The 11713-nt window shown below is 46.5% G+C and overlaps 1 protein-coding gene across 1 annotated transcript; it reads right to left on the bottom strand.

Moving 5' to 3' along the window:
- Positions 1–365: 365 nt before the first annotated feature.
- Cnga2 (cyclic nucleotide gated channel subunit alpha 2) lies at positions 366–6030 on the bottom strand. The gene is made up of 6 exons (XM_077107190.1): positions 5927–6030; positions 5630–5722; positions 4853–5023; positions 3645–3752; positions 2058–2164; positions 366–1768 (listed from the first exon to the last, which is right to left on the bottom strand). Exons 1-6 carry the CDS (start codon positions 6028–6030, stop codon positions 366–368), a joined length of 1986 nt encoding a protein of 661 aa, XP_076963305.1.
- Between the last annotated feature and the right edge of the window lie 5683 nt (positions 6031–11713).

Raw genomic sequence — 11713 nt, 5'->3', positions numbered from 1 at the left:
GCAGCAGAGAGCATGCCATTTTTTGGATGGGCTTCTTCAGAGCAGATCATTGTCCACACCTCCAGTCCCAGGACAGACTCCTAAAGGACAGTTCAGCTGCTGCTCTCTTCATTCCTCAGACTTGGGCAGGCTGAAGCTCCTGGAAATGCAGCCAACATGGTCTCTACTGTCCACAAGCTTGACTGTTAGCTACACTCAGAGGGGTACCCCTGGATGTTTAGACCAAAATCATGAGCTTAGAAGAGGCTTTAGGGAGAATTCAGAGGGCAAGAGATGTAATGCATATGAATCTGGAAATCTAGACAGCTCTTCTAGCTCCTGGGGTCAAGGCAAGGAAGGCTGCAGAGGCCATTGGGCTCGCACCCTCATGGCTCCTCAGCAGTAGCTGGCTCTGGGCTGGTCACGCCATCTGACAGGTAATCCTCCTCATTTTGTTTCATCTTGGTCTCCAGGACTGTGATGCGCTGCTTGAGCTTCTGCTGGGCCCCTGTGTACTCAGCCAGCAGGCGGGCAAAGCGAGTATACAAGGTCTCCATGTTGGTCTCCAATTGCTCTAGCTTTTCCTGCACATCCACCTCCATGCTGGCTGCCACCTCATTCTCATCCAGCAGCCCCTCCTTCATCAGGATCTCCCGACCTCTCTCCTCCAAAACCTTCTTGGCATCAGGGTACTCAGTCACAGCTTCCATGAGATCATCCTTGGACAAGCAGAAGAGATCTGAGTAGCCCAGGCTCCGGATATTGGCCGTGCGCCGATTGCCCATTTTGCTGCCCTTAATGTTAAGGATACTGATCTCTCCAAAGCAGCTCCCAGCAGATAGTAGAGCATACTGAGTCACACCATCATCAGCCACCACCGCTAACTTGCCCTCCTTGATGATGTACATCTCCTTGCCAATATCCCCCTTACGGCAAATGTAATCCCCGGGGCTGAAGACCTGAGGGCGAAGCTTCAGTACCAGCTCTACCAGCAGGCCAGCCTCACAATCCTGGAAGATGCGCACTTTCTTGAGTGTGGAAAGGTGGACATTGATGGCTATCTCAGCCCTGAGCTTAGCTGGCAGATTCTTGAGAACTTCCCGCTCATCCACTGACTTCTTATTGGTCCACAAGTAGTCAAACCACTTAATGACCTTGGCTTCCATCTCCTTGCTGACCTTGCGGAACTGCATGTAGTGTTTGACAGCATCAATCTTGGCCTGGAACTCTGCCCTGGTGGCATTCATGTTTGAGATCATGGAGCCCACATTTCCCACGATGGTGGCGAAGATGAGAACACCAATCAGGAAGTCAAAGATGACAAATAAGTACTCCTCATCCTTTACAGGGGGAGGTGTCTCCCCAATGGTGGTGAGGGTCAGTGTGGACCAGTAAAGACAGTAGATGTATTCCCTAGCCAGGTAGCCATATTCAGGGTCAGTGATATTGGGGTAGACCCAGGTGTCAACCCCAAAGCCAATGGACTTGGAGATGGCATAGTAGATGCAAGCATTCCAGTGGATGATGACCAAAATGTAGAGCACCAGGTTGCTGATACGAAAGATATTGGGGTAGCTGGTGCGAGTCTCAGTGCGATCAAAGAACTCAAACATACGGGCAAAGTGCAGTAGGCGGTTGAAGCGCACCTCAGGACTATGGATGCCCACAGCAAAATAGATGAGGTCTGTGGGGATGATGGAAGCCACATCCAGCTTGAATTGCAGGGTGTGGATGTAGTTGTCTCGCAGTTTCTTGGTATCTTTGACCAGCAGCCCCTGCTCTAGGAAACCTAACAGACGTATAAGCCAGTATGTCACCTCTTCCCTCAGATCTGTTCCTCCTTATAGGATAATGATAAGCAAACTTGTCATTTATCCCTTCATCCCAAGGAGAGATATAGCTCACATGGTAGGCTGTCCAGAAAGACCCAAGAGAGCACCCCCGATCAATCACCAACCAGGGTTCCAGCCAAGCATTTGAGTCCAACACCATGTCTAGTAGATTTCTTCAAAATTTGGACTCAGGCCTTTGGACTTAGGTGTCATACTGCCACCTGTGCTTCCCAGATGCTTACTCACCTGTGCGTAATCGGATGAAAAGGTCTGCAATGTAAACCAGATCTGAGAAGTAGTCCAGCACCAGCCACACCAGGAAGTAACCTCTCTGTAGGTCACTGAAGCAGGCTCTATGAAAGAACAAGGCTGGCTTCACCCTCAAAGCCAGTTGAGGTCTCCTGGAAGCCCCAAGCTGAATGTCTATTTGTTCAAGGCTTGAGAGGGCCACAAGGGGCACTGATAAGTCACAGTCAGCCCTGGTGTCAAGCAGACACTGGAAAGTGACTTCTACCCCAATCCTTATCATTATGTAGACATCACTGTGTGTGCATCACTACTGACCATTAATTGCCTACCTCACACATTAGATAGACTGTGAGCTTCAGGAGGGCAGAGACTTCCTCCATCATCACTGCCAGTCCTATGCCTAGCCTGGGGCACCTAAATTCAAGTTTCAGTTGAATGGTGTCAGTGGTATGAATGAATATGTCATTGGAAAAGCAAATTGCAACACACAGTTGAATAGATTCCATCTTCATCACTTTAACAGACTACTGAGCACCCAACACAGAACACTGGCCAGCCAAGTATGGGTAAGCCCAAGTGAGCTAGGGTTAGGCTAGAAGAAGTATGATTGGAAAAAAGTTGGAAGCTGCAGGAGCTCTGTAGGGTAAATTATGGATGGGGCCGGGCCTAGGAAAGGGCCTGGGGATAGGGAAAATTAGGGGATAGAGTCCAGGACGGTGATCCCAAGAGTGTACTAGGAATGGTAACATTTAGAATCAAATTCTAGGCCCTATTTCACAAAGTCTGCAGAACCACCAGTGCCTACCATTGTCATGGCTTTCATCCACACTAGGCCATCCCAACAGTTTGCACTTATTCCTTCTGCCCACAATGTTCTCTCTGCCACTAATGAGGGCTCAGCTATAGTCTCACCTTCCCAGAGAGGCCCACCCTGACTGTTCGATCTCTAGCAACTTTCTGCCATCAGTTCCTGGAATCATCTTGGTCATTTTTTTATTTCATGTTGGCAATTTCTGTCCTCCAGTAGCCTAAGAGTTCCAAGGGAGAGATACCATGCCTGTCTTGCTCTCCACATTATCCCCATCATTGAGCCCAGAGCATGGCACCCAATAAGTGCTCAGTCAAACCCTTTCTGAATGACTGAAGTGGGAGCAGAAAGGACTGAGGAATGCTGTCAGGCCACATTCAAAAGGCTTTGAAGGCCATTCTTAGGGCTTGAACTTTGTCTTGTGGGCAATAGGGAATTGAAATGTTTTTTGAGGAGGGAGTAGTATCATCAAATCCCAGTTTCTAAGAATCACATTAGTTACAAGTGTGGTAGATACAAAAAATAGATATGGCTGCTGCAGGTGTCCCAGGAAGAGAAGAAAGTGGGGCTAACACCTTTAAGACTCCTTCTGAAGGGAACATGGGCTATCAAGGTAGATAGAGGTGTTTTTGGCAGCCAGAGAATCTGGAAGGAAGGTTGGCTTGGTATGAACACTGTCTTAAGCTGGGACTGGCTGGGACCTGTGTGCTCTCAATCCCAGGGCCTATGGATTGCTCTACTTTTGGCTACCCTCTTCCAGACCCCTCCCTACTCACCTGGCCACCAGCAGGCACCAGTTGTACAGGACAGGCATGGCAATGACAAACAGCCAGCGGTAATACCAGTCCCCAGCTGGGTCCAAGACAAATAGTTCAAATTTCTTTCTAAGGAAACAAACAAAGGCCAGGCTTGAGGACCAGCTCCCGCAAGGAGACCGCACTACATGTTCTGGAAGCTTAGGGACCCCCAAGAATCACTGCTTAAGGGAATGTGTGGATGAGGGGTAAATTGGCTTGGGGCCCCATTTTTCAGGGACCCAAAACCTGGTATCAGACATCTGACAGGTGTGAGACACTCCCCTTTCTGAATGTAGAGTGGCCCATTGGCTCTGAAGCTCTCTGGTAGCCCCTTGCCCAGAAGGCACATCAAGGGGCAGAGTTTTGGGTAGAGAAGAGCATCAGGGTCTGGGGAGGGATAACCACAGGTTGGTAATGCAAGCTTATCCCACTGTTCCTATATCCCTCCCAGCAAAAGAGACAAACTCCAGGCAAGTGAGAACTACACGCTTCTTGCCCATCCTACTCTTTCTTTTTGGTCCCTAGCCTCTAGCCTCCAAATCACTTTTCCAGATGCTATGCCATATTTTGGCAAGAGCCCTTTTCCTTCACTGACCAGAGGTGGTGAATGTTAGCTTGGCCAGATATCCACAGTGGCCTACTCCTTCCTCAAACAGTAGACCCTCCATCTCTGCCTTCTCCACCCCGTCACTGTCTCCTGCTCAGCCATCAGAGCCTTCCCCATCAGGTTCCTGCATGGTCTCTTCCAATACATACTTCCTTGCCCAGAGTAGAGCTAGAGTGGGCCTGCCCTCAGCAGCACTCTCTGATTGCATCCTCCTCAGCATTTACCAACTGCTGGAAATGAGAATGGAAGTGGCATGGCCCTGGCTGAACCCCCTTCCTGCCCACATTCACTTTATGAGCAGCAAGAGGACATCTGATAGAAGGTCAGCTAAGGTGAAAAAAGACAGTAGATGTTCCCATAGCAAATAGACCACTGGCTATTGGAGAGGCTGTAGGTAGGGAGAACAGAAATGTTCTGGAGTTAAAAGCATAGCAGGTCATTTCTGTCCATCCCTTTCCCTGTTATGACAGAGCTTGACATAGTCCCTGGTCTGCCCCTGGCAGTGGCATTAGAAACCACAGTGAGTTCTGCAATTGTGTGCTTGGGAGCCCTTTGAGCCCCGCAGGCTAGACAGTTGTACTTGGTGCCCTTTCCCTCGCCGTCTTTGTCGCCTTTGCCATCCCCCTGCTGTGTCGTCACGGTCTGGAGTTCAGGCCCACGGAAGCGCTCGAGGAATGAATCAGGCCTCGCTTCCTCCTCTCTGAAATTCCTGTTGGCCCAATCTCTGATGACCCCCACCAGGCGGACGATCCTAGAGGTGAGGGAGAGAGAGCATGAACCGGAGAGCTCAGTGTTTCAGCAGGGGGAAAGTCAGGGGGACATGGGAGATGAAGAGGGAAACCTGGAAAAAGACCAGGCCATGATTTCCTGTGTGCTAAGAACTGGGACATAGGCCAGCATTGAGGGAAGGGTCTGGGACTCAGGCATGATTCAAATACATCCTATGGGGAGGGGTGCCTAGGAAGATTCCCAATAGAAGGTGCCATTTCATTTGATTGTGCAGAACAAAAAACAGGTCTTCAATGCAAAATGGAGGTTGTGTTAATGTCAGGACAGGTCAGGATGGAGGTTTCCTCGGGCTTCCTGATTTCCCTATAGAGCCTACCGGTCTGGGGTGGTGACTCAGGGCTCTCTACCAAGGCCCCTCTGCAGTAAGAGATACCTCCCCGCAAAGTTCAGACTGTGAAGTATGAAGGGAGGCCTCCTCTGGCCTCTCCCATCTTGTCTCACAGGAGCTTTGGTGTTGCTCAGGTCTCTAGTGTCTGATAGAAGGCTTAGAGAAGGAGGGCCATTGTAGTCACCCTGACAAGCCCCGTGGACGGAAGGGGGAACAGCAGGTTAGGGTCGGGGGAATCACCTTCGGAAGCCACCCCTTCCCCGTCGTGGGGTGTCCATCTCTGCCAGCCTCTGCAATTCAGAGGAGGTATCATCGTCAACCGCAGACTGTGGCCTGTAGAGAAAGTGACAGAGTTGACCCAGGGTTCTCTGGGTGTGTGACTTGTCTTGCCTCCTAGGACATGCTTGGAACTCCTATGTTCCCTTGAAAAGGAATCCTAAAGCCAAAGATAGCTTTCTCTACAACAATGGTGCAGGCATGATGGGGAGTAGCAACCTCTGGACCATCTGTGAAATCACCCAGCCTCAGCAGACTCACCTGCTGCTGGTCCTGCAGTCATCTTTGCCATTGGCCTTGATGGCAGGGGGTTCATGATGGTTATTGGCTGTAGCACTCTTCACACCATTGGATTTTTCAGTCATTCTCCATGTACAACCAGGGCTCTTACCTGCCAGGGATATGACCAAGGGAGGTCACAGAGGATTCTCGTACCCATATGGAGCAGAAGAGCTTATAGGCGAGCAGGGTGAGAATAGAACCAGGGCCCAGCTGGCTTTGATAATTCATGTGTTAATAAAGTCACTATGGCAAAGGAAACAAAACCATATTTTGTAGTTGAGCACTGTTTTCATTTTAAATGACATATCGTGTGGAGGAGTAAAGTCCTTTTCTTGACACTTGGAGCCTGGCACTGAGGCAATGCAGAGTCCCACTGCTCCATACTGCCACAGCAGGACTTAGGAGTATCGAGGTTTGCCCCGATACTGGTGACTTGAGTACAGGAAGATGCATTCAAAAAATAAATTGAGAAGGAGTAGCCCAGGATGGAAGCATCCAGAAGAGAGACAGTATGTCTTGTCATAGAGTCAGGGAGGCTGGAATATAAGATCCTCAGAGCAGCTGTCCCATGCTGGGGCTCATCAGTGTGCCACACCAGTTGTGAACAGGAATGGTCATCACATCCCCCAGATTTACCAAGGCAGCTACTACTAGATTCACAGCCCCAAAGCTGTTCCAGGACTCCACCATTCCCCACCCCCAGCTACTTGTTCCAGCTCCTGAAGCTGTCGCCATGGCAATGGTAGGCACATCAAGCAGCCTCAGAGATGCTCTCCTGGTGCTCTCTGTGGGACTCTGGCAGCAGCATGCTAATGAGGGCACCTGAGGGAAGCAAACCAGCCTCTGCACGTCCCTGTTTAGACCTTGGAGGCAGTAGACCATGGAGACAGAAAGTTCCAGGCAATGCAAACAAAGGCAGGGCCACTTACATTGATCAGTTTCAGGGCTGGCCTCCTGGAAAAGGTTATTTTAAAGTCCAAGCTTTCAGTTCTAGAGGAGCTGGAACACAGGGCCAGGCCATCTCTGGGGTACATCATCTTCTATGCTGCTGTCACCAAAACAAATTCCTCTTCCTTGATCTTGTGCTCTCTCTGCCAGAAATAGGACATCCCTTCCCCTGGCTGCCTGGCTGTCTTCTGTCTTGCCTAACTGACAGCCCATTGATTTTCAACTCCTCAATAAATCTTGTCTAGTCCTAAGGCTTCAAGTTCCTGATCAAGTTTCCAGGCCAGGAGTCCCTTCCAGGCTCCCAACACATATCTCCTGCTGCTTGCTGGACATCTCCTTTGAGACAACTCAAACCCTCAAATCCAACATAGGTAAAACTGAACTTGACACCTTCACCTATAAGTCAGTTTCTCTTCCAATTTACCCGTGTTATAAAGGGGCCTACCCTCTTCCCAGTCACTCAAGTCAGAAATCTACAGGTCAAGAACAGCTCTTTACTTACTGCATCACATCCAAGCAACCTCTTTCCTGAGTTGTTTCTTCCCTGCAAAGTGTCAAGCATCTTTCTCACTAATGCCTTCTATTTACAAGGCCTTGAACTTGTCTCTAGCATTCACTTTGGCTGCCTGGGTCTGATAAAGGAGACTCTGTTTGGCTCAGCACTCCATGGACTAAATGGGGTCCATGGACACCCTCATGGTTTATGAGGGAGTTAAAGCTGTCAAGGGGATAAGCCTACTCCTCCATATCATGAAACCAGAGAAAAGGGCTGATGGAAGCTTTCTGAGGAGCTGCAACAATGGTAGATAGCCCAATGAGCTGACTGCATGGAGGAAATGGAGGGCAATCCAAGAGATATGGGATACACAAGGAAAAAGTTCCCAGGGAAAGGAGTTTCAGGAAAAAAAAAAAAGACTTCTACAGGGTCAATGCCCACCCCACCCCTATGACAGGGAGATAAAAGCGGCTTGGGAGGCCTGATACTTCCTCTCTGAGATGAGAGCATGACTAAGGCTTACCAGTAACCTTATCAAGAACAGCACCAAGGAGTGGTGGTAAAAGAAGATAGATTTCATAGGGTCCCATACTGAGTAGGGAGTGAGGGACAAGAGATAGAGCATGTAACTAATTCTTTCTAGAAACTCGAGAAAGGCTAGAGATAGAGTGGGATCTGGAGGAGGATGGGAGATTGAAAACGGTTCTCTGTGTTGCTGTTGTTACTAATTTACAACAAGGAGATAATAAAGCAAGTTTAAATGTTTTGAGGACAGATTTGATAGAAAATGCAAGTGTTTGTGCTTTTGATCAACCCCAGTTGAGGGTGGAGCCTGTGAGAGGTGGGAGTAAAATGGGTTGGTTCAAGTACCAGAGGAAGTGCAAAAAGTCTTATTAAAAATCCTAAGACCAGAGGGAAGCAGGTGTTCAATATTTTAGATGCTAGTAGGGATACCGTGAGAGGCCATTGAAGGATTCACTTCTATAAAGGCTCAGCTTTGTAAGTGAAATAGGAGGGGTTTCTACTTTCAGAAGTACCAGGCAGAAGCCTTTAGAGGAGGCCAGAAATTTTGCAATAGCTGTTCTGGGGATGGACAGGGGAAAACCAAATAAACATAAGGACAAAAGCAGGCTTGCTGAGAAAGGTAACAAGCCATGCGGTTGTCACAGAGAACAGAGATGGACAGGAAATTCTATTTGAAGAGTGGGATCCTCAAGGAATGTGGCTTTTAAAATCAGAGGAAGATAATGCCGATGTCATAAAAAGCCCAACTTCAGTCATGCTGTACTCATAGGCCTCGTTTTTCTTCATCCACATGCTGAGTAACAGCACAGGATATTATAAAAAAGTGAGTCTGGAGTGAGGAGTGCTCAAACCCTGCATGGAAGCATTTTAAGGACAACTCATTCAGACTATGGGTAGAGATAAGGCCAGAGAGAAAAGGGACATGTGAGTCAGACAGCCAAGACTGAAAGTTCCAGTTCACTGCTCACTCTAATGCTCCATGCCCATGCTGAAGGCACCAATTGTATGCCACGTGTTGGGTGGGTGCTGCCTTTAGAGATGTAAGTCTGGCAGGGTGTCTAACTTCAGGGTGAATCCAAGATTCAAAGAAGACACAAACAGAAACACAATCCATCCTGAGAGTCGTTTTCATTTCCATTCTGTTTCTCTGCAGCATCTGACAGTTTCTTGAAATAATGAGCTCTACTTTCCCAGTTAGATATCCTACTTATCAACCACATCTTAGCATTCTCTGAAGAAGCTTCCTTCTCTTTTCTAACACTAAAGCTTAGAGTGTCCTGAACACAGTTCTTGAATGATCCAGATCACTTACTTGTCTTTTCTCTTGAGTAGATGCTGATGACTTACAAACTTGGAACACCAGCTCAATCTCTCCTGTGAACTCTAGTTTGCCTCCCTGGCAAAGCCACTTGGATTATGAATAGGCTCCTCAGGCTCAGTATGTCCAAAACCAAGCTCTTGATCTTCCCCTCCAACCATACCCTCCACAGTCACCTACATCTCAATCAAGTAATGCTATTCTCCCTCTTATTTCATTCTAAACCTTAGTGTTATCCTGACTCCTCTTTTTTCACACCCCACCCATTCTACATATGCAAAGAATGTAGACTTTACCTTGAACACATATCCTATATCTAATGGTTTCTCACTGTCTCCATCTTTGCCATCTTCAATCCAAACTACCATATTTTCTCAGTGCCTTGAGCTAGTACATGCTCAATAAATGAGTTTTGGATGAATATTGTATGAGTGGTCCCTACATTTTTCCCAGTCCATGACTACTTCTCTTTCTACTTTCATTCCTAAGCTTAAGCCCTTACTATATCAATTAGGTGATTTTAAAGGAAGATACAGTACTTCTCTTCTTGGCTAATATAGAGCAACAAAGATTGAATTTATCCTCCATAATGAAATAAGAAAACTTAGAAACAATAATTTTCAAGTTTCTAAGTAATAGGAAACAAAGGTCAGTAATCCCCAGGAGACAAAAGAGCTGAAGCCCTGCAATTGCCCCAGATTATTACCTGTCAGAGTTTCCAGGCCATAGCGCCAAGAGGGTAAATGCAGGTAAAGCCTGTCAGTTTCCCTGGGTTGAGGAGACCAAAGCAGCTGGAGCCTGCAGAGGAAAGTATTGGAGAGGAGAGAGCTACACAGAGAGAGAACTCCAGAACGAGGGTCCCTGTCAAGTATTCAGCTGAGTGCTTTAGCAATGAGGAAGATATTCCTGGTCAAGGGATGAACCATACCTCAAAATTAGGCATTATATCCCTCACCTTTCACACAAGGTCTGATGCCAGCAGCCCAATTGGAAAACCTAATGATTGGTGGGATATTGGGTAGAGTACCCAGAAGGATCTTTCCTCAGTAGTGACAGATAATTAGTCTTTAGACTGAGAACTCTATAGTCCTATTGAAAAACCTTAAAAGCAAAACAAAAAAGAACAAAATACTTTTCAAGGAACTTAACCGAATCCCAGAATAAGACTCAAGAATGTTTTTAGAAATACCAAAATGTCCAGCTTTCAATAAGATAAATTTCACAATATGTGGCATCTACTTAAAACTTAGGCATGCAAATAATTTCTCCATAATGAGGAGAAAGCTGTTTGTGAAATAAAAAGCACAGTTGTCCCTCAGTATCCCCAGGATGGTTGGTTTTAGGACCATGAATGACAAAATTCACTAATACTCAAGTCCTTTATATAAAATGACAAAGCACCATATTTGCATATAACCTATGCACATACTATCATATTCTTTAAATAATCTCTAGGTTACTTATAATATTGAATATAATGAAATGCTATATAAGTAATTGCTAAGCTGTATTGTCTAGGTAATTATAGCAGGAAAAATTCTGCACGTATTCAGTGCAGACACAATTTTCTTAAAAATTTTCAATCCATGGTTGGTTGAATCTGTAGATGCTGAGCTCATGGAGACAGAGGATCAACTGTTCTTTGGATTAATGGAAGATCAGATAGTGTAAAAGAGATTAATGAACTTACAGACAACATAATAAAAGTGCCCAAAATGAGACACAGAAAAAAAGGATACAGAAAAAAAAGAGCAAAGCATCATTGAGCTGTGAGACAACTTCAATGGCTTAATATGAGTGTAATCAAAGTTTCCAAAGGAGAGGAAATAGAAGAGATATTTGAAGATATAATAGCCAAAATTTCCCCAAACTTAATCATACTATAAATCCACAAATATAAGAAGCTCAATGACACAGAAGCATAAAAAAAATGAAGAAAACTACACCAAGGCACATAATAATGAAACTGCCCAAATCCATTGTTAATGGGAAAAACTTAAAAATAGCCATTGAAATGAGGCACATTATGCTCTGAGCCACAAAATTAAGGATGGCATCATGTACCTGAAATTAAGAATGGAAGGAAAGTCTCTCAGGTTGTTATTGGAAAACCACAGCTCATCTTGTCCCAAGTCACAATGAATTCATCACCACCATCAGCCTTATGATGGTTAGACATTTGTGACAGGCCAGAACTTCAAGCCCTCAGCTGCTAGCCGTCAGGATGGCTTGGCATTCAAATTCTCTCTGAAGAGCATGCCCTATCTTATTCTTCCTATCCACAGCTTCCTGGACCTGGAGTGAAATTTGTGTTCAGACTTTGCTTCCCTTCCTGCCAGAACCCCCTGTACAGGGTGTATTCTGCCTGAGGACAAGTCAGCATTTGTTCTGTCGTGCACAGCATACCCAGCACTGGAGCTGGTACCTGGAAAATACTGCATGCTGTTGTGGAAGGAAGAAGAAGGATAAAGAGAAAGAA

Source organism: Callospermophilus lateralis, chromosome X (assembly GCF_048772815.1).
Source record: "Callospermophilus lateralis isolate mCalLat2 chromosome X, mCalLat2.hap1, whole genome shotgun sequence".
In the NCBI taxonomy this organism is placed as follows: domain Eukaryota; kingdom Metazoa; phylum Chordata; class Mammalia; order Rodentia; family Sciuridae; genus Callospermophilus; species Callospermophilus lateralis.
This window is presented reverse-complemented; position numbering and strand designations above follow the sequence as displayed.

Bases quoted from the DNA above. Each gene is read 5' to 3' on its own strand.
- Cnga2 (XM_077107190.1), bottom strand. From the start codon at position 6,030: ATGACTGAAAAATCCAATGGTGTGAAGAGTGCTACAGCCAATAACCAT. The intron at 5,024-5,629 runs GTGATTCCCCCG...CCTCACCTCTAG, and splicing joins GGAAGGGGTGGCTTCCGAAG to GATCGTCCGCCTGGTGGGGG. The intron at 1,769-2,057 runs GTGAGTAAGCAT...TACGTCTGTTAG, and splicing joins TTTCATCCGATTACGCACAG to GTTTCCTAGAGCAGGGGCTG.